The sequence below is a fragment of the Neltuma alba genome, unplaced genomic scaffold (genome assembly GCF_004799145.2).
Source record: "Neltuma alba isolate B1F8T4 unplaced genomic scaffold, ASM479914v2 tig00012991_pilon, whole genome shotgun sequence".
NCBI lineage: Eukaryota > Viridiplantae > Streptophyta > Magnoliopsida > Fabales > Fabaceae > Neltuma > Neltuma alba.
Window position 1 is genome coordinate 164,315 of NW_021637344.1, and position 20,200 is coordinate 184,514.

The 20,200-nt window shown below is 37.4% G+C and overlaps 3 protein-coding genes across 7 annotated transcripts; all 3 read left to right on the forward strand.

Annotated features, from left to right (window-relative positions):
* Window positions 1-685: 685 nt before the first annotated feature.
* Window positions 686-4,100, forward strand: LOC114733296 (lanC-like protein GCL1). 2 transcript variants are annotated; one of them, XM_028920742.1, is made up of 5 exons: window positions 686-891; window positions 969-1,168; window positions 1,743-1,854; window positions 2,617-3,087; window positions 3,626-4,100. In XM_028920742.1, exons 1-5 carry the CDS (start codon window positions 733-735, stop codon window positions 3,965-3,967), a joined length of 1,284 nt encoding a protein of 427 aa, XP_028776575.1. In that variant the 5' UTR covers window positions 686-732; the 3' UTR covers window positions 3,968-4,100. The 2 variants fall into 2 exon arrangements, with proteins under 2 accessions (XP_028776575.1, XP_028776576.1); XM_028920743.1 differs by lacking the exon at window positions 686-891 and having other exon boundaries at window positions 1,111-1,190.
* Window positions 4,101-8,048: 3,948 nt separating this feature from the next.
* Window positions 8,049-10,979, forward strand: LOC114733297 (serine/threonine-protein kinase SAPK2-like). The gene is made up of 9 exons (XM_028920744.1): window positions 8,049-8,360; window positions 8,488-8,562; window positions 9,061-9,162; window positions 9,599-9,652; window positions 9,757-9,849; window positions 9,935-10,027; window positions 10,117-10,221; window positions 10,317-10,415; window positions 10,489-10,979. The coding sequence occupies exons 1-9, from the start codon at window positions 8,241-8,243 to the stop codon at window positions 10,783-10,785; spliced, it is 1,038 nt and encodes a 345-aa protein (XP_028776577.1). The 5' UTR covers window positions 8,049-8,240; the 3' UTR covers window positions 10,786-10,979.
* Window positions 10,980-13,319: 2,340 nt separating this feature from the next.
* On the forward strand, window positions 13,320-19,908 carry LOC114733294 (tRNA (cytosine(34)-C(5))-methyltransferase). 4 transcript variants are annotated; one of them, XR_003739064.1, is made up of 15 exons: window positions 13,320-13,514; window positions 13,668-13,756; window positions 13,986-14,052; window positions 14,145-14,260; window positions 14,486-14,552; window positions 14,712-14,760; window positions 15,313-15,398; window positions 15,607-15,857; window positions 15,977-16,032; window positions 16,318-16,403; window positions 16,778-16,870; window positions 17,383-17,710; window positions 17,926-18,461; window positions 18,584-18,728; window positions 19,148-19,228. XR_003739064.1 is itself a non-coding variant. In XM_028920738.1 (15 exons), the coding sequence occupies exons 1-15, from the start codon at window positions 13,341-13,343 to the stop codon at window positions 19,641-19,643; spliced, it is 2,418 nt and encodes an 805-aa protein (XP_028776571.1). In that variant the 5' UTR covers window positions 13,320-13,340; the 3' UTR covers window positions 19,644-19,908. The 4 variants fall into 4 exon arrangements, 2 of the variants coding, with proteins under 2 accessions (XP_028776571.1, XP_028776573.1); XR_003739065.1 differs by having other exon boundaries at window positions 18,613-18,728; XM_028920738.1 differs by lacking the exon at window positions 18,584-18,728 and adding an exon at window positions 19,459-19,908 and having other exon boundaries at window positions 19,148-19,382.
* Window positions 19,909-20,200: the final 292 nt, after the last annotated feature.

Here is a 20,200-nt window from a genome sequence, read left to right on the forward strand (position 1 = left end):
ATCTTGAATAACGTCTTGATTTCGTGAAACTTGATTGATAGTGTGTGGATAACAAAACATATAGGAGCACACGTGCGTGCTTAAAGAATAAAAAAAATAATTAAACTTGTTCATCGTGCAGCATCCGTGATTATTTATTTATTTACTTTTGTGCTGACGGCGTTCAGACTCTCCATATGATCCATGCCTCCAATTAACAATACTAATGCTTAAGCAAATCCGATGAAATTTGGCCCATTTAAACTACTTTTAACTCCTTACTCCGTAGTACACAACAAGGCAGGAGGAGAGAGGATATCACGAGTCCACGACAAGTCGACAACGACAGATTAAAAAGCAAATCTCAGATTACTCACGAATTTCACGTGGTGGCTGGTCCTACGAATTACGATGGCATCATTTGATTATGTTAAGTTACATTCCCCTCTTGTCCCGGTTTTTGGCCACCACAAAATCTCATCCAGCAAAAGCAGCATGTGCCGCGAATGCATCCAACGGTTAAGTTTTATCCTATAAAAAATTGGTTACGTGGCACACAGGCGTGGCGTCACCCCATGCACCGCCATTCCATAGAACCACGGCTCGACATATTCCTAAATCCGAACCGATATGCTAGCTTAAAAGGCCTATTGCCCCTCATGGCCTGAACCCAGAGAGAATATATAGCTCTTCGGTGCTTCGTTTTCTTTACTTCCCAATTACCACACCCACAATAGAATCTCAGATCCGACAATGGCATCGTCGATTTTGGAGTTCCAGTCCCAGGATGGACAAGATGATGGCAAACGCGAATCGTTAGAATTCGCCACTGAACACATGAATCTGACGACTACAAGCCTGTCACTTCCAAACGAGAGTTTTCTCGGAGCAGCAATTTCCCTCAAGGATCAGGTAACTGATACGAGCAATTTGATTACTATATGTGAAATCTTGTGCTTGTGCGACTCTGACTGAATTGTTCTCCTCAGGTGGTGCAACTTACATGGAGAGAAGCCCTCGGCGGAGGCGATCCTACGGAACTGGTGATTGACCCGACGGTGTACACGGGTCTGCTTGGCACGGCTTTTACTTGCCTGAGGTCGTACGAGGTCACTGGTGACGAGCGAGACTTGCTGCTGTGCTCGGAGATCGTGGACGCGTGTGCTACCGCTGCACGTGCCTCCCTCAGGTACTTCCCTCGGTTACTAAATGTAAGTAATAAAGTCAGGTAGATTATAATTATACCACGTGTTTATATGATTAATCAGTTCAATTTAATATAGAACTATGTATACTCTGATTATTACTGATTATTTCCCATTTACCCCATTCCTTAGCGGTTTAAAGCTTTTAAAATGCTAGAGTATATTTTAAGAAATCCGTCTCCTAAAATCTTTGATCCTATTGACCCAAAAGCAGAATTACCCAATCATCAAATAATTTTTTTTTGGCAATAATTTAAAAGTATTAATCCGTCAGATTACACACGAAAATTTCCTCCCATAACACCTTTCTTTAATAAACAAATATTTCTTTTTTTTTTCTTTTGTCACCAATAAACCATTATTATTGTTGCGCAGTACTATATGGCCTAAATTGAACTGAAAGATAATTAATTTTTCATCTAGACATTACGGAAATCCGCGTAATGTTTAGTTATATGTACTGATGGTAGTGATAGTTGTGTCTCTATGGATGCCTGTGAAATGCTAGGTTTGTTTTCACTTCTAATTGGGAAGGATATTACGCGACGCGTATTGCAGGCACGTGACATTTTTGTGTGGCAGAGGAGGCATTTACGCTCTTGGTGCTTTGGTAGCTAATTACATGGAAAACAATCGGAAGCGGGACCTGTTTTTGGGCTTATTCAATGAGGTAAGACAAGGTCATGTCATCATGGCGAGTATTGGAAAACACCGTTGGATGCTTTGCTCTACCTAAATATCTACACTGGCTTCATGTGTTTTCGCTTGTGGTCCTTCTTCCCCGATTCCTTGTCTTTGTTCTTTCAGCCAGCTGTGGCCCTGCTACTTGACCTTAGCGTTACGTTGAAGGAAGCCTTTTAGTCTATAGGAATCTTATAGGTTAGGCAACCTAATGAAAATTTTTTCCAATCCCTGTCCTTGCTATGGAATCGCCTTTTCGATTGTTTTTGCCATATGTTTTCATTTCATGGGACCACGACTGGTTCTCTCCTCATCTGTGTTATTGCATATGCAGTCCTCTCCTGATCTAAACAAGGAACTAGTACGTTGTGAAAAATGAAAATAGCCTTTGATTTTTGAGCTTATAAATGTGAAATCCGACACATTGTTTATCACAATCTGGAGGGGACTGGAGAGGAATCACAAGAAACAAACCGAACTCCATGTGACCCAAAAGAAAAGTGATAATAAAAGACGTGTCCAATAATACTCCTCCGACAAAGTTGAAGTGAAGTCTGTGACAAGAAGGGGGGGGACTTAGGATGATCAATTTACAGATAACAGAATTTGTCTATTTTATTAGCTATAATACTCCTCCCAGACACAATAGAGGATCAGAATTGCTGTGCCTTATTTTAGTCATCAAATAGGCACTTGTTCTTTTGGGATGATGCTCTAAGTATCTGCATAATCACTGATAATTTGTTCGTAGGTAGCAACAGAGAGGGCTCTACCCGTTGGACCTGAGGAAGGCGGTTTTGGAATGTCATATGATCTTCTGTACGGGCGAGCAGGGTTCATATGGGCTGCTTTATTCATAAAGAAGCATCTTGGAGAAGACGCGGTGCCCAATGATATTCTGATGCCTATAATAGCTGCGTTGTTGGCTGGCGGTAGGGCCGGGGCATCTAATAACTCTGACTGCCCATTGATGTATAGATGGCATGGGACCAGGTACCTTGGTGCGGCCAATGGCCTTGCCGGTATCTTGCAGGTTCTGCTTCATTTCCCTCTTCCTGAAGAGGATGCTGAGGATGTCAAGGGAACTTTGAGATACCTCATGAGTAAGCGCTTCCCTCACAGTGGAAATTACCCCTCAAGTGAAGGCAATCCAAGGGATAAATTGATGCAGTGGTCTCATGGTGCTACTGGCATGGCCATCGCCTTGTCCAAGGCAGCACAGGTAAACTGCCCAATACTAATCGTTCTTTGGAGTTTTTCTTCCTTGCAGGGGTTGGAAGAGGGGTGTTTAATTGTTTTTGGAGCTTAAATCTTCCTAATGTGGAGAAAATAATAATTTATTAAATAAATGTGTTTAGTTCTGTAATTGAGAAATCCTTGCATGCATATCACTAGGTGTAGCTGGCTGTGCAAAATCATTAGAAATTCATCCACATAGGTTTGTTAGTCTCACTATCCATAACATTCACTTTGGGGAGTTTTTCATCTGCTCCTTGGAGAACCAGGTAGCACAGATCCATGCTAGAATTTAGACTTATGGTTGGGCGTATGTGGGATGTGGGAATGTGGGTGTCCAGTTTTCCAACTGATGAGCCAGAACATGGAGTACTTTTTCATAGGGAAGTTAAAAACTGGAAGGAAAAAAAATTGATTGGCACCTCAAATGCACATGCCTCATCAATCGAAATCTGATTTCTACAAAAGAATATTTGGGTTGGAGAATTAAAATGAAAGACTTTAATGTGGTTCTCTACCTTCAGGTGTTCCCAAATGACAGAGAATTCCGGGATGCGGCAATAGAAGCAGGGGAAGTTGTGTGGAAGCGCGGACTGTTGAAGAAGTTGGGACTTGCTGATGGTGTGTCTGGAAATGCATACGCCTTCCTTTCCCTCTTTAAACTAACTGGAGAGTCTATATACGAAGAGAGGGCAAAAGTGTTTGGTAGTTACTTGTACGATCAGGCAAAATCTTACAGACCAGAGGGCCAAACCGGAGGGGGAAGCAATGCGTACTCTCTGTTCCAAGGACTGGCTGGCGCCGCTTGCTTTTGGTTTGATCTGCTTGCTCCCCACAACTCCAGGTTCCCAGGCTATGAACTGTAGATGATGGCCTTACAGTTAAGACACTGTTCTAAAATGTGAAACGAGGGTCCTATGTGATGCCACTGCCGTTTTAAATATCTGTTTTTTTTACCCTGTCAAATGTAATATGCATACAAAGTTGAAAAGAAGTTAATACTACCTCCGGCCCTAATTATAAGACCTAGTTGACTAATTTGAGGAGATTAAGGAAGTAAGTTAAGTTAGTTATTTGTAATAAATAAGTATTGTCATTTCTAAAATATCCTTGCTAATTAAGTGTATTGGCTAAAACTATCATTATTAGAAGGACTATCTTGGAAAAAAATATATAAATATGAGAGACAAAATGGATTGGGGTCTTATAATTAGGACCAAACTAAAAATCAAACAGGATCTTATATTAAAGATCGGAGATAGTACGTAAGTAGATTGGATGAAGAGTAAAATGATGTGAAGTAATAATTATTTTAAGACAAGACTGAAACGCCACGATGATATTTACTTGAGAATGTATCTTGATATGACGGTAGATGATACGTGGTGGACACAGCCATGATACTTTTAAGTGGTTCTTAATATAAAAATTAATGGACTAATTTGAATAAATTAAAAAATTTGTTAAGTTAGCTATTTATAATGAATAGGTGTTATCTTGTTTCAAATACTTTTGATAATTAAGTGTATTAGTTTTAATATTTAATAAAAATTTTAATATGTTTAACTATTATAAGACTATTTTTAAAATAAATAAATAAATATGAGAGATAAAATGAATTAAGATTTTATATTTAGGAGTAAAATAAAAATTAAATTAGTTTTTATATTTAGGACTGGATGTAATATTCTGAGACATGATCCATCACCGGGGATCGGCCCTGAATTCAAATCATCCCAAGCTGGAAGTACGAGTTTGTGATTGTTGCGGGGTTTTATTTCATTTTGATCTAATTAAATTTGCTGGTTATTTTTCTTTATCTAGTTTAATGAAAAGGGTAAGTGATTTAACTGCCTTACTAACATGTACTTCCCCACTAGCGCACGCATAAAAGGCATTCGTCTTGTCACTTCTTGTGGCTCTTAACAGGCATGGTGTTCCTTTCGCTGTAACGAGAGCGTGAATTGACCTTTCCGGCCTTTAGTTCATTTTTGCTGGTTGTTGACTTGTTCCTATTTTCATTATGGTCTGTCTGTGAAGACTTTTATTTTGTCATTTTGAAGGGAAGTATTTTCTCGGAAGGAAAAAAAAAAATTACAAACAGGCCCTATAGAATACAATTAATTTTGAAAAAGTTCCTGAAAATCCCTAAATGCTTCCTAATTCCCTAGGAACCTCAAAGCAAAAAATTAAAATTATAAAATTACCTACTTACCCTCACCGAATGACAACATGCACAGCTACAATCACAGCCTACACAGCAGCCAATCACAACCTACACAGCAGCCAGTCATAACATTTTCCATTAGCGAGAGCAAGTAGGTAATTTCACAATTTTAATTTTTTGCTCTGAAGTCCCTGGGGACTTAGGAAGTATTTGGGGATTTCAAGGGACTTTTTCAAAATTAATTATTTTCTGTGAGACCTGTGTATAATTTTTCTAGAAAAAAAAACAAAAACAAAGATCTCCTCAGTCCTCTCTTTCTTCTTTCAAAGTCAGAGGGCAATCCAACATCCAGGAATTTTTTTGAGAGGATGTTTGAAGAAAAGCATTTCCCCGAACGAGGGTATAAAATATGGATGGGAGATGGGAGATAAGGAAAACTTGGGCAACCTGCTGTTCAAGAACTCGATATTTTCAATAAAAAACCAAATACTTTGGCAAATAAATAAATAATTAAATCATGATCTGGTTGACGGGTGAAGGGACGTCCAGTATAAAAACTCACATGAGCCGTTTGGATAAGTATTGAGACACAATATGATATTTAATTTACAATACACCTTTATCTAATGTACTGATTGTTTTTAGTTAAACATGATGAAAATATAAAAACTTGGAGTGCATCAATTGTCATTACATACTTTTTAAATGGAAAAATAAATTGACATTGATATAGTGTCAAAGAATATCATCATGTATAAATACAGATATAATAGAAGTTTTTGTTGCTTTACTATTTTTTTTGGGTGTAAACTCAAGAGTCTTCCCGGGTCATTTTGTACTTAAGACTAGTTTTTATTATATTGAAAGTGATAAGATTAAAGTCCTCATAACAAGTGTGTTTTTTAGAATTTGAAATTGTGTTCTTTTCTTTATGTGGGGAAACTGCTTACCATCTTAATCAAAAGCTTCCTAGTTGTTTTGTTTTATTTTAAATAAAATGGACTTCGTCATTCATGCACTATACCTCTTGATCTATATGTAGTACATTTGTCCTGAATATTACTTATGATCCTTAATATAAAAGCTAGTTGACTAATATAAGTAGATTAATGAAACTAGTTAAATTAGTCATTTGTAATAAATAGGTACTGTCTTTTCTAAAATATTTTTACTAATCAAATTTATTAGCTAGAACTATCAATATTACAATGACTACTTTGAAAAAAAAAAGAATAAATATAAAAGACAAAATAGATCAGAATCTCATAATTATGACTAAAATAAAAATCAAATGAGCTTTTATACAATAAGGACCAGAGGTAGTATAAGAGATGGTTTGACTTTCAATTTGGTCCAAAATATAAGACCCAAATTTACTTTGTCTCTCATATTTATCTAATTTTTTTTAAAAATAGTTATTGTAATAGTTGTAGTATATGTTAGAGATTTCATCATGTAGTAGTTTTAACTAATACACATAATTAACAAGAGTATTCTAGAAAAAACAACATATGTTTATTACAAGTAACTAATTTAACAATTTTTTTAATATATTTAAATTAGTAAACTAGTTTTATATTAAATCATAAAAGTATTAATTCTCTTTCAAAAAGTTTGTCCGCACCAAGGCACTGCCCAAAGAAATCTACGGTACCAAGGGCGTCTTGTATACATCGGAATCGAAACATACTTGCATGAAAGTGAAAGTCATAATCCGAGCAATATAGAACCGTTGCCTACATGGTATTTTCTTATTATATATATATATATCGTTATCATATTTTTGTGGGGCAGAATCTATTCGGAGGTTTTAAATTCTAACAGAGAAATGAGGGGTGACGCGGGCCCGGCCAGGCACACAGCCAAAGGATGGACCGAATTGGAGGGACGACGGGAGAGGGAAATGACTGAAACCGAAAAGACATAAGCAGAGTTGGGTGTTTCCCCGAGAAAAGCACCCACTTGCTCTGCATATTAAATTACAGTCAATGGAAGGGGAATGGGGGGTGTTAATGATAGCAGTAGTAATAATAATAATGATAATAATGCAATTAATTAATCGGTGACATGATCGCATTGATTTGTGCCTCCCCTTCTCTTTCACTCCCACGTGGCACTGAGATCCTAACCCCACCGCCCTTCTCTGTTTCGAGTTCGGCGACGTTCTTTCCCCTCTCTGCCTCTACGTCATACCCCCCGGTGTCTGTCTCTCTCCTAGACTCCTACCGCACCTCATCCGCCCTTCCCCCCTGCCATCAGATTTGTGGTCAACCCCTCTTCTCCTTGCTTATACTCATCGAATTACGCGTTCATTAAAAAGTTAATTCAAAGTGATCAAATATAATACTTACTATTCTAGTCCTAAATGTACAAGTTACGTGCAGAAGAAATTTTGGTTATAAATATAAGCTGCTTGTTGTCCATTTAGTACGGGTTATGCTTTCCGTACTTGTATTTCGTTTTCTTTAACATATAAAATTTTTAATTTTTAATTCATTTTTGGACTACTCTCTGCGCTTGGCTAATTGGAATTCTTAACTGCACAATGAACACGCTGGTTGCTCGTAGAATGCAAGAGCGGGTAGTGGTCTTAATAGCTCGATCGATTTTTTAATTCCTGAGAGATCGAAGGATTGGTCCAATCAATCCCCACCTAATATGATCAACTTGTTCTTTGGCTTGCAACAACTTCTAGCCAGTAATTTGGGGCCACGTGTGATTTCGATCGCCATCATTTTTTGTTATATTCCATGCTTCCAATCCCAGAGTCCTATATACGAAGGCATATTGGCAGTCCAATTGTGAATGCCAGAGCTGTCCAAACCCAGAACCCAAGCAAGCTTACTTTCGCATTTTGGAGGCCTTCCAAATGATCAAAATTCCTGAACAGAGCAAGTAGTAGAAGCATTAGTAATAGAAGCACAGAGATATCCTGCTTTAGCTTTGAAGTCTGAAGCTTTGACAATACAACAATGGAACGGTATGATATAATCAAAGATATTGGGTCGGGCAACTTTGGGGTGGCAAAGCTGGTGAGGGATAAAAGGAGCGGTGACTTATATGCTATCAAGTTTATTGAGCGAGGCATAAAGGTTCTACTTTTAAACTCCATAGTTCTCCGCTTAAGTTTTCGTCCTTGCTATTTCAATGCATTTCAGACTGTTTATACTTTTTAACAGTCCTTTGTAAACCTTACTCTGTTTCTCCTGATCTAAGCAGATTGATGAGCATGTCCAAAGGGAGATCACAAACCATAGGTCCTTGATGCATCCCAATATCATTCGATTCAAAGAGGTAATTAAGACCCACGTACGGTCTCATTAGATAACCCTGGATCGCTGGCACGAGAGCGACTATCCTAATGCCTGTTGTCTTAGCAGAGCTAACAGGTTTTCTGAAGTAGTATTCCTTCCTCCAAGATCCAAACCTACCTATAGGAACTCCCTTTTCCTTTCCTTCCCTCTTCTGAAAATAGAATACTTTCCTTCCTAAACTTTCCATGCTATAAAGTGCCAAATCCATATAGACGTCTGAGTCTCCGCTCTCCACTGTCATTCGTTTTGGCATTAGTCATCGTGAGCAGAGCTATGTCGTTCAGTTTTTACCCCAGAAAGCAATGATCAGAATCATTGAAAACGAATTGAAGATGGTTTCTTAAATCCTCTGCTTATGAAATGATTATTGGTGCCTTTTTCTTTTTATTCTGAGGGGAATAATTATTTAGTAACTCTTTCCTTTTATGCTAACAAGTAAAATTTGATTTGGTTAAGTTGAAATGGCCACCCATAACAGGTGTTGCTCACTCCGTCCCATCTTGCCATAGTGATGGAATATGCCGCTGGAGGAGAACTCTTTGAAAGAATATGCAATGCGGGTAGATTCAGTGAAGACGAGGTATATCGTTTGAAAGCTTCAATCACTTTATGATAGTGCTTTGTCGAAGAGGCCATTACATTACTAAATTCCAAGATATAATTAAAGATCGCATCCACAGTATATCCTCCCTGCTTCGGCAAATAAACTATCTCCTTCTTGCATTTTGAAGGGCAAGTTGTTGATATGTTGGCTTCCAACAGAGGCGAGGCCCCATAATTGCACATATTTTACTCATGGGATTTTCATTTTTTTTTTTCGGTGATTTTTCATTTTTATTGCATTTAACACTGCTGATATTTGCCTCCGTTTCATAGAGTTTCATAGTAATGATGAAAAAAAAAAAACTATTATTAACAACCAGTGATTCAGTGCGCATAACATCGTATTTCATATATTCTGGATATGTGGGGACCCAAAAAAAGATCTAATCTAAATTATTCATTTGCTTGCATAGGCAAGGTATTTCTTTCAGCAGTTGATTTCTGGAGTCAGCTATTGCCATTCAATGGTACAAACTATTATTGTCCAGTCTGAATCTAAAACCAGTTTCTATCGAATGTATCAATTTGAGCCTTCCTATTTTAGCTGAATCGGATATCCCTTCTCACGCAGGAAATTTGCCACAGAGATCTTAAGCTGGAAAACACACTCTTAGATGGCAGCACAGCACCCCGACTCAAAGTTTGCGACTTTGGCTACTCAAAGGCAAGAACTTCTCACGTAAATTAATTGAACACGTTTCAGAATCAAATTAGACCTTGTTACGAAGTGATCCGCCTCTTTTCTTCAGTCATCTGTTCTGCACTCTCAGCCAAAATCTACTGTAGGAACCCCTGCTTATATTGCACCGGAGGTTTTGTCACGAAAGGAATATGATGGAAAGGTAATTTAATACTTTTCCCAGCCCAGATTCTTTCTTCTAATCAAATATAATTAGGTCTGTACTGAAGCACTTCTCTGGAGAATAATCAGGTTGCAGACGTTTGGTCTTGTGGTGTGACCTTATATGTCATGCTGGTTGGTGCTTATCCTTTTGAAGATCATGAAGATCCTAAAAACTTCAGAAAAACACTTCAGGTTACTTTGAGTCTAAATATAATGATATCCCAGTTAAATTGCTTCCCTGCCCCAGGCAACAGAACTATTCACCCGCTTCTTTTATATTCTGACAGCGGATTCTCAGCGTCCACTATTCTGTACCAGACTATGTTCGCATCTCAAAAGAGTGTAAACACCTTCTATCTAGAATATTTGTGGCCGACCCAGAGAAGGTATACTTGGTTCGTATATAATACTTATGTTTCATTGAATAATTAGTTTATCTGTTACCCTGTTTATTTGCAGAGAATTACGATTCCAGAAATCAAAATGCACCCGTGGTTCCTGAAGAACTTGCCGCTAGAATTTATGGACGAGGGTGGACAAAGTGGGATGCAAGAAGACTCAGCGAACGATTCATGCGGGAGGCAGAGCATTGAAGAAATATTGAGTATAATTCAAGAAGCTCGAAAAGCAGGGGATCAAGGCCAAAAAGTTGGCGGTCAGTTCGTTGGGGTTGGAAGCATGGATCTCGATGACATGGATACTGATGCTGACATTGATGATTTAGAGGCAAGCGGCGATTTTGTCTGTGCTTTATGAGTGCTGCTTCCTGCTTGGCACTCTCAAAAAGCAGCTTCAGATAACCTGTTCTTTCATTCTCTCCAAAGCCTTTCTTCAATGGCTTCGCAATTCTGGTTTTCATGTTATTGGAACTTGCTTGCATTGTCCTCTTTCTTCTCTTGTAAAAGTGGGAATAACAAGATCTTTGGGTTTACTATGCAAATAGGTATTCTACGCGTTCTCTCCCTCTTTTATCGCTGAAAGGGAAAAAATAACATTCTAGATTCTTTATTGCTGGAACTCTTTTTAGATGTCTTTTGTTGATAAAATTCGCACTGGAAATGTGACCACAAGACAAGTGACCTATCAGTGTCATTATATCAGCAATGCATTAAACCGAGCAACTAGGATTTTGATAAGGACTATGGCATCATGCTCCACGAGGAAGCCTAAAATATTACAACCTTGGGTCCTAATTATAAGAATCAGTTGACTAATTTGAGAAGATTAAGGAAATACTACCTCCGGTCCTTAATATAAGACACTGTTTGACTTTTATTTTGATCTAAATATAAGACCCCAATCCACTTTGTCTCTATATTTATAATTTTTTTTTCAAAGTAGTCCTTTAATAATAAGAGTTCTAGTCAATACATTTGATTAGTAAGGATATTTTAGGAAAGACAACACCTATTTAGGACAAATAACTAACTCAATTTACTTCCTTAATCTCCTCAAATTAGTCAATTGGCTCTTATAATTAGGATCAGAGGTAGTAAGTTGAATTAGTTATTTGTCCTAAATAAGTGTTGTCTTTTTTAAAATATCCTTCCTAATCAAATGTATTGACTATAACTATAATCATTAGAAGGACTATTTTAGAAAAAATTGAGTAAATATGAGAAACAAAATGGATTGAGGTCTTATATTTAAGACCAAAATAAAAGTCAGACATGGTCTTATATTAAGTACAGGAGGTAGTAGTAATCTTTTAATTATAACTTGGAAAGTGTGATGCTTATCTTATTACCTTTCTTATTCAAAGGTCAGCAACTCGTTGGGAGCGCTACTTACTGTTCTTCTCACGTCTCCTATTAGTCCTGGTAAATTGTTTGTCCTTCTATATCTTCATTTTTTGGGTAATACCTTTAAAACAAATCACAACTATGTTTAATAATATAAATAAGGGAAGTAATGATGGATATCGACCTAACTTCAGTTTTTTCTGTATTTAAAAATTTTAACAGAAACTTCCTAGTCTGCATCAATCAAATTGCGCAAGTTAGTTTCAGACATGATGTTCAAATAATTTTCACTAGTTCCGGTATGGTATGGGTTTAAATGGTATGGGTTCAACTGTGTTCAGCAATTTGATTATATATGCATTTTGCCTAACCGAATAAAAATCGAACACTGAATTCAATGCCCAAAACAGCTAAAGAAGAAACTTGAACTTTTAGAAAAGATTAGGACTTCGGAGTTAACTCTGCATCAATCGAACTTTCGATACAGATACGAGTGGGGAAGTTCGAAAAAGAACAAGACTCGCAGCAACGGTGTGACCGAAACAACAGTAAAATTATAGATAATTTATTAATATTTAAAAAATTAGTTAAATTAATTATTTATAATAAATAAATAATTTTAAAAAAATATTATTATTCATCATGTCTGTTAGAACGAAAATTCTATCACGTGCAATTACTGTAAAGCTATTTTGAAATAAATAAATAAATATAAAAAATGAAATATATTAAGATCTAATCAAATTACATTTTTACCTAATTTTTATATTTAGTACAGGAACTAATATATTAATATGACTGGTAGTTCTGTCTTGGAATATCGACACATGCCTCACCAGGCAGAAATGGAACATGTTCATTAACCTCCCTTCTCTTCCACCGAATTATAATTCAGCATGCATCCAGAAAAAAGAAAGAAGAAAAACTAGATCAATTTTTTTCCCCACAAAAAGGATAATCTGCAAACCGATTTAAATAATACTCCTCCGGTCCTTAATATAGGACCCAATTCTTAAGTTGGTTTGGTCCTAAATATAGGATCCATTTCTCATATTTATTAATTTTCTCTAAATTACCCCATGGATACTCCCTCAACTATCAAGTAGAAGAAGGAAGTATTAAGAAAGATGATTGTGGTATTTTAGGAAAAATGTGTCACTTTCTTATAATCAACTAACTTACCTAACTTCCTTAATCTAATCAAATTAGTTAAATGAGTCTTATATAAGGACCGGAGGAATAAGTAGCTTTCGTCCGTTTTGATCATTTTTGTAACCGCTCCTTGATCGGATTCATTTGTTTTGAAGTAGTTTTCAGGACTCGGCAGGCAGGCGCCCAGGGTAACAGTATGGGCCTATGCAGCGTAGACACAGAGAGTGGTTCGGGCTCGAGGTAGATAAAATCCCTCGTCCATATTTGGGCCCCGGCCCAATGAAAATTACATTTGCGAAACTCAGGCTCAACCCGAATCGAGTGCAGGACCAATATCGCGAGTCCGCCTCCTCCGAGTTAGATAACCGGCCATGCCGAGATCTAACTTCCTCTGCCACGCAGTTCCAAAAGCAGAGCATGGGCGGGGGCGGGAGAGGAGGCAGGGCTCGCACTCAAAGAAAGCACTTCCAGCAGAGCAGAGAGAACGTCTGGAAGCATCCAAAACCTCCTCCTTCTTCCCAGAATGGACACGATAATGCTACTTGGACGCCATTTGCCACTCAGAATTCTGCTTTTGATGAGTATTACAAGGTATGTTACTCTTTTAGTCGACTATTTGTGTTTATTGCCCGTCTTAGTCTTTTCTCTAGCTTCCTGTTGCCCTGGTATTTCCTGTGGTGGATGTTTCATCACCTGAACGAAACTGGATGCTGCTCACACTAGAGCTTTCGGTTTGATCTGCAGGAGCAAAGGATAGTGGCCTCTGAAGAGTGGGACACTTTCGTGGAAGTTCTCAGAACTCCATTGCCTGCAACCTTCCGAATCAACTCGAGGTATTTGGCTATTTTCCGATTGCCTTACTCTATCGAAGGGCTTTTGTCATTAACGGTCACTTTCTACTTTAAATTAATGGAGTATAGCTTATCATTTTCTGGCGGTATACAATAATATATTGGATATTTCGACTTCAAACTTTATTTGAATTCAGATTGAGATTGATTCTTCAAGTTTCTATTGATGCACAGTTTCGGTTTCATCTTGCCTTTTGTTTGGTTATTGCAGTAGCCAATTTTCTGCGGACATTCGGTCACAGCTGGAGAATGATTTCTTGCAATCTCTTCAAGCCGAGGTAAGTCAACTACGGTGTCTTTTGTAATCGTGCTTCTATTGTCGTTCTCTATGCGTAGAATCGGTGTTTTGGCTGTTAATTATTTCCTAAAGGTTGTTGAAGGCGGCGAGACAGAGGCTATTAGACCATTGTTGTGGTACCCTGAAAATCTTGCGTGGCATACAAATTTTTCCCGGATGCAGTTGAGGAAGAACCAAACACTTGAGAGGTAAATAAATTCTAATTTGCATGTGTTTCTCAGGTTACACATTAATACATCCATGGCTGCTGCTGGTGTATGTGCAACTCCATGTTTCTAGGGAGCGGCCCATGCACTTTGCATGGACAGATAACGTCACGAAGCATAACTGGATTATTACTGCTGCTGCTGCTGCTGATATTATTATTATTATTAACATGTCAATTCCTACTTCTGGTTTCATTAATCTCCCAGGTTCCATGAATTCTTAAAGCTAGAAAATGAAATTGGAAATATTACAAGACAAGAAGCTGTCAGCATGGTGGGCCTGTTTATATACTGTCAGTCACTCATTAAGATTATATGATTATGCTCTCATTTTATTTCTGAAAGCTGAATTGTTTGTTACATTGCAGTTTCTTTATGCACGTTCCTTTGAATGATTGATTCTCTTTCACTTAAATGGTTAATTATAATGCAGGTACCCCCCCTGTTTTTGGATGTACATCCAAGTCATTTTGTACTCGACAGTAAGTCTAAAGCAGAATATGGCGCATGAAGTAATTTTTGTTACGATGTCTGGTCCAATTTGTTAAAATATACATCTAAAAATAATAAAAAAGATAAGGGATATATAAGCTTGTAGCAAATCCTAACCAAATAGCTTTATCTGCTTTGGTTAATTTGATGAGCCCCAAGTACAACTATATACAAAATTCAATATGCTATCAAATTTTGATGGCAAATTTATGACAAAAGAATCCAAACCTAAACGTACAAGATTTGAGAACCCTATTGAAAAGAAAGAAAGAAAGAAAATCAAGAGAAATACGGAAGGAAGAAAGAAAAACTAACGAAGAAGAAGAAAGTAAGCAAGGGGAATATTAGAAGTCCTACATTTGAAGGTGATGAAAAAGATGAGGGTGTATAAACTTGCGGTTAATCCTAACCAAGTAGCTCAGGCTATTTTAGGATCATGGATGAGCCCTAAGTACCATCATATGCAAAAACACTATTTGCTTAATTTGGACTGCAAACTTAGTGCTTCTGCGTTGTGACTATTTTACTTTGCTTTTCTTCAGTGTGTGCTGCGCCAGGCTCAAAAACATTTCAACTGCTTGAGATTATATACAAATCATGTAAAGCGGGATCACTGCCTGATGGAATGGTTTGTGTCCTGTGAACCGCACAATGATATTTTATGTCTCTTTGCACCCTCTCTTCATTCAGATTTTAAATTTTTACAATATATCAGTGAATGGAAATATCTTGATTTTTTGGTCTGTCTTAGTTGCTTTAATACATACAATATGTGCTTTTTCCAATTATAGTGGCTGTATGTGCAAAATTTTTTATGCATCTTTTTTCTTACTTAGGTAATGGCGAATGATCTTGATGTCCAAAGGTGTAACCTTCTCATCCACCAAACAAAACGAATGTGTACAGCCAACCTAATTGTCACCAATCATGAAGCTCAGCACTTCCCAGGATGCCGTTTAAACAGAAATCATGAAACCATAAGTTCAGATCAGCATATTAGCCAACTTTTATTTGATCGTGTTTTGTGTGATGTCCCATGTAGTGGAGATGGTACCCTTCGCAAGGCACCTGATCTTTGGAGGAAATGGTAGTGTATCCACTGGGAAAAAAAGAGGAAAAGGAACTTTTTATTTTCTTCTCCTTTATCCCAACCATATCCCTTTTCACATTGCTTTTAATTTGGACATCTGTTTTGAATTCATGCAGGAGCACAGGAATGGGCCATGGGCTTCATAGCCTACAAGTTCTAATAGCTATGCGAGGTATTTTTGACAGCTTTTCTGCATAGTTTTTAGGGTCGACCATCGTTAGGCTTGTCGTGTTCTCTCAAAACGTGCCTTCAAGCTGAAGATTGAAGAAAAACTGATATGAGAGCTTAATTTTTATCCATACTTTTGTTAATTAGTGGAACATTAAAATTTAGAAGATTATTCATTCCTAACAACTTCTCTGTCATGGGCCAATCATCAGAAAAGACTTAATTGATTGTTTCCAAGTGGATTCCATGATGATTTTGGTAAACTTATCAGCTATATTGAATATCCCAGGTGCATCTCTGCTTAAAGTTGGTGGAAGAATGGTTTATTCAACCTGCTCAATGAACCCTATAGAGAATGAAGCTGTGGTTGCGGAGGTAACTTTGCATGCTTTGAACCTGCTTTTCCTTTGAACCTATTTTGGTGTGGCAGATTTATGAGGTCTGTTATGGTTTGTGCACTTTCTGCAATAAATGCTTTGCAATTCCCAAGATCAAGTAATCCATTTTTCACATTAATATGTTTTTGCTATTGATCTCATTTGCCCTTTCCATACCAACTTTGGTCGTACTGAGGACCAAGTGTCTAATTCCTAGATTTATAACATTCTCATTGGAATTTTTCATGCTAAATTTTTATATCTATTTCTCACATTGAAAAGCCTTCTTATATTATTTGCTTTTGGCGCTTTTATGTACTGTGATCTTTGATAATGTTAAGTGGATTTTTGTACTTTTCTAATATATTACAGATTCTGCGGAGGTGTGGAGGGTCTGTTGAACTTGTTGATGTGTCTCATGAGCTTCCACAACTTATTCGCCGGCCAGGTCTCAAGAGATGGAAGGCATGTGTTTTCCGTGGCCAACTCTTTGCTGGAGTTGCCAATTATTTATAATAATAATATTAATAGAAGCAATATTAATTAATGCATATGATTGCTGGTGCATGCAAAGATGATTATGTTTATCATCTTTCTGGGCTCGAGGAAGATAAATTGCCTGCTTGATTGAGTACCTATGCATCAAATTAGTTATTTTTCTTAAATGTGACAACCCTTAAGGGTTTTTCCTATCCTCTTGGTCGTAAGTTCCTTTCAATTAGTTTCTGATAGCGTTTCATGGTTATCTCATGGCAGGAGCTTGGACATTATCTTGGTTTCTAATGTTAATCAAATCATATTATTGGTGATATGCATGACAAAGTAGTTTTAGATTGTCTGAACTGTCAACATAATTATTATTTTCACTCAGCTTGAAATGTATTTTGCAGTAGAAGCTTCTAGATTCTGTGATTATGTTTGTTATACTGTAGCATGCATGTAAACACTTCTAAGTGTATTTGAATACGGAGATGCAGGTACTTGACAAGGGTATGTGGCTGGGGTCTTACAAAGATGTTCCCAACTCACGCAGAAGTGTAATTCATCACAGCATGTTTCCTTCTGGCAGAAGCTTTCAGGATCTTTTTGATAGCAATCATAATGTAGACATGCAAAATGATATTAATGATGGTGATAATGGAGATTCTGAAGATAGTGTTCAGACAATGGAGAATTCTACGACAAATGATTTTACTGAGGAAGTTTCTAATTTCCCTCTAGAGCGTTGTGTGAGGATTGTGCCTCATGACCAAAACTCTGGAGCCTTCTTTATTGCTGTACTTCAAAAAGTTTCTCCTCTGCCAGGTAATTTCACATACGATCTGCTGTTTCTCTGTCTCTCTTTTAAATTCTGTCAAAGATAGTCAAAAAATTATAGCTAACAAAGTTTAATTGCTAATCTGCTTAAGTAGTAATGTTTTCCTTGTTTACATGCATTCTGGCATAGACCTGAATCCTGACTTATGTTTTATTCTGCTTGTCACAAGAGATGTGTAATTATATTCCTCTCTTTTTCGCAGCAATTCAGGAAAAACCTAAAAGAGGAATCGCTAAGAAGCATGTAAAACCAGCAAACCCGGATATTGAGGATAAGGAGGTGTTGCAGGTTGATTTATTAGAAAATACATCTAAGGAAGTTTTGGAAGCGGTTTCAGTGGCTGATGTAAGTGAAATTGAATCCAACATCATGGACTTGGAAGTTAGGTCTTCTGTTTCACATGAAGAATGGAATTCAGGGGAAGAAGCCCGAGAGCCTGAAAATGCAGAAAGCATAGCAAGGGTGGCTCAGGGAAAAAGAAAGCTGCAGATTCAGGGCAGGTGGAGAGGCGTGGACCCTGTTATCTTCTTCAAAGATGATGTTATTATTAACAGCATAAAGGCATTCTACGGTATTGATAAGCAGTTTCCATTCAATGGTCACCTGATTTCGAGAAACAGTGATCCAAACCATGTGAAAAGGATTTACTATGTCTCCAAATCAGTCAAGGATGTTCTCGAACTAAATTTCTCCGTTGGGCAGCAGCTAAAAATTGCATCGATTGGTCTGAAGATGTTTGTAAGTATGCTTTAGTCATCAACAAGTGATAGTGTTGTTGTTATTGCTGCTATTATTATTAATATTGTTGTTAGTAGTCGTGGTGGTGGTGTAGTAGTATTAGTATTGATCTATATATTCAGGCTTCTCAGTACACATAAAAACAATGCAGTAGGGGTTTCCTTGCCCTTAGAAAAGGCTTTCAGCAGTGGCAGGGTTAGACGCCCATAGGCCCAGGAGGTAAATCTACGCATAGGAGACAAGTTTATTCAAAACAGATTTTGATTGGTAAGTAGCATGTGAAGCTTTTGAACTATGTTATATAATCAAGATCCTGTCACTTGGTCGAATGGAAGATTAGAGATGTAAAAGCTTTTTTTTTCTTTGAACATCCCCTTAGAACATGCTTTGAGAAGTTTCTTGCGTTTGAGCACTAAATCCTTTTTGTTTTATGTTTCGTCAACACAATTTCGTTACTGAAGTATCTGTTAAATTTTGTTGGACACGCAGCATTATTCACTATATAATTTTATTGATTTATGGTACTCGATGATCATGCATGTAATATAATATGCAAGATTCATTTAATATTGATTCGCGGCAAAAAGAAAGTTTTATTTTGATGGCCCTTGACATTCTGAGACTTTGTTTGTTTGTTTGTTTTTTTTAATAGTCCAAGTGAAAGTAATCACTTTCCCATTATATAGGAAAGACAATCATCACGGGAAGGTAGCTCTGCACCATGTTCTTTCCGGATATCATCTGAAGGGCTGCCCGTTATTCTCCCATATATCACCAAGCAGATTATACATGCATCTCCTGTAGACTTCAAGCGTCTTCTGCAGAATAAAGCTGTAAGATTTGCAGATTTTGTTGATGCCGAGTTTGGTGAAAAGGCTGCAAACCTTATGCTAGGATGTTGCGTGGTGGTTCTGGGTAAAGGTTTGTATCACCATGTTGATGAGAAGGTAAATGAATCGAGATGTCTCTTTATGGGGCCTTTTTCTTGTTGCTGCAGGAAACATAGCTGATTCGGAGTCCTTCCAGGTGGATGAGTCCACCATAGCCATTGGATGCTGGAAGGGCAGGGCCAGTCTGACAGTGATGGTTACTGCAACCGATTGCCAAGAACTGCTTGAGAGGCTACTTGTACGTCTAGACTCAACATGGCTCTTCTGTGCTCGTAGACAAGCAGTCCAATAATGGAGGCGATGAAGGAGACGGCTTGAAAGGCAAAACTATGACTAATGGAAGTTCATAGGTAAAGGATATGGGGAAAAATTTAGGTCCAGTTTTTATGAATTTGTTATTTAAGGTCTTTATTTTTCATTAGAAGTAGAACAAGTGAAGGAACATTTTCTTCAGAAGAATTAATGATGTGCCGCTACTCACTACGTTATAGAAACTCTTCATTTGCATACTTCTATTAGAAGAACCTTATAACAAATACTCAAGGGGTTTTGTCAAATCTTATCCAAAAATATCAGGTTATTTCCTAGTAGGTTTAGTGGGCATTCAGACTAGGTTTTTAGGTATGGTTTTTATCCTCCTTCCGTTACATTCGATGGCAGTATGACTCGTTAAAAAAAAAAAAAAAAGCCACATAACCATGTATGATGAGAGATCTTGATATAATAATAGGTTTAAAAAACTTACGTAAATATTTTTCAAATTTTTAAATCATGTTAACTTTGGTTTACCTCATGCATCAACGATGTTCTTTAGGGGGAAAAAAATTGCTTCACATTTGTTTTTCCCCC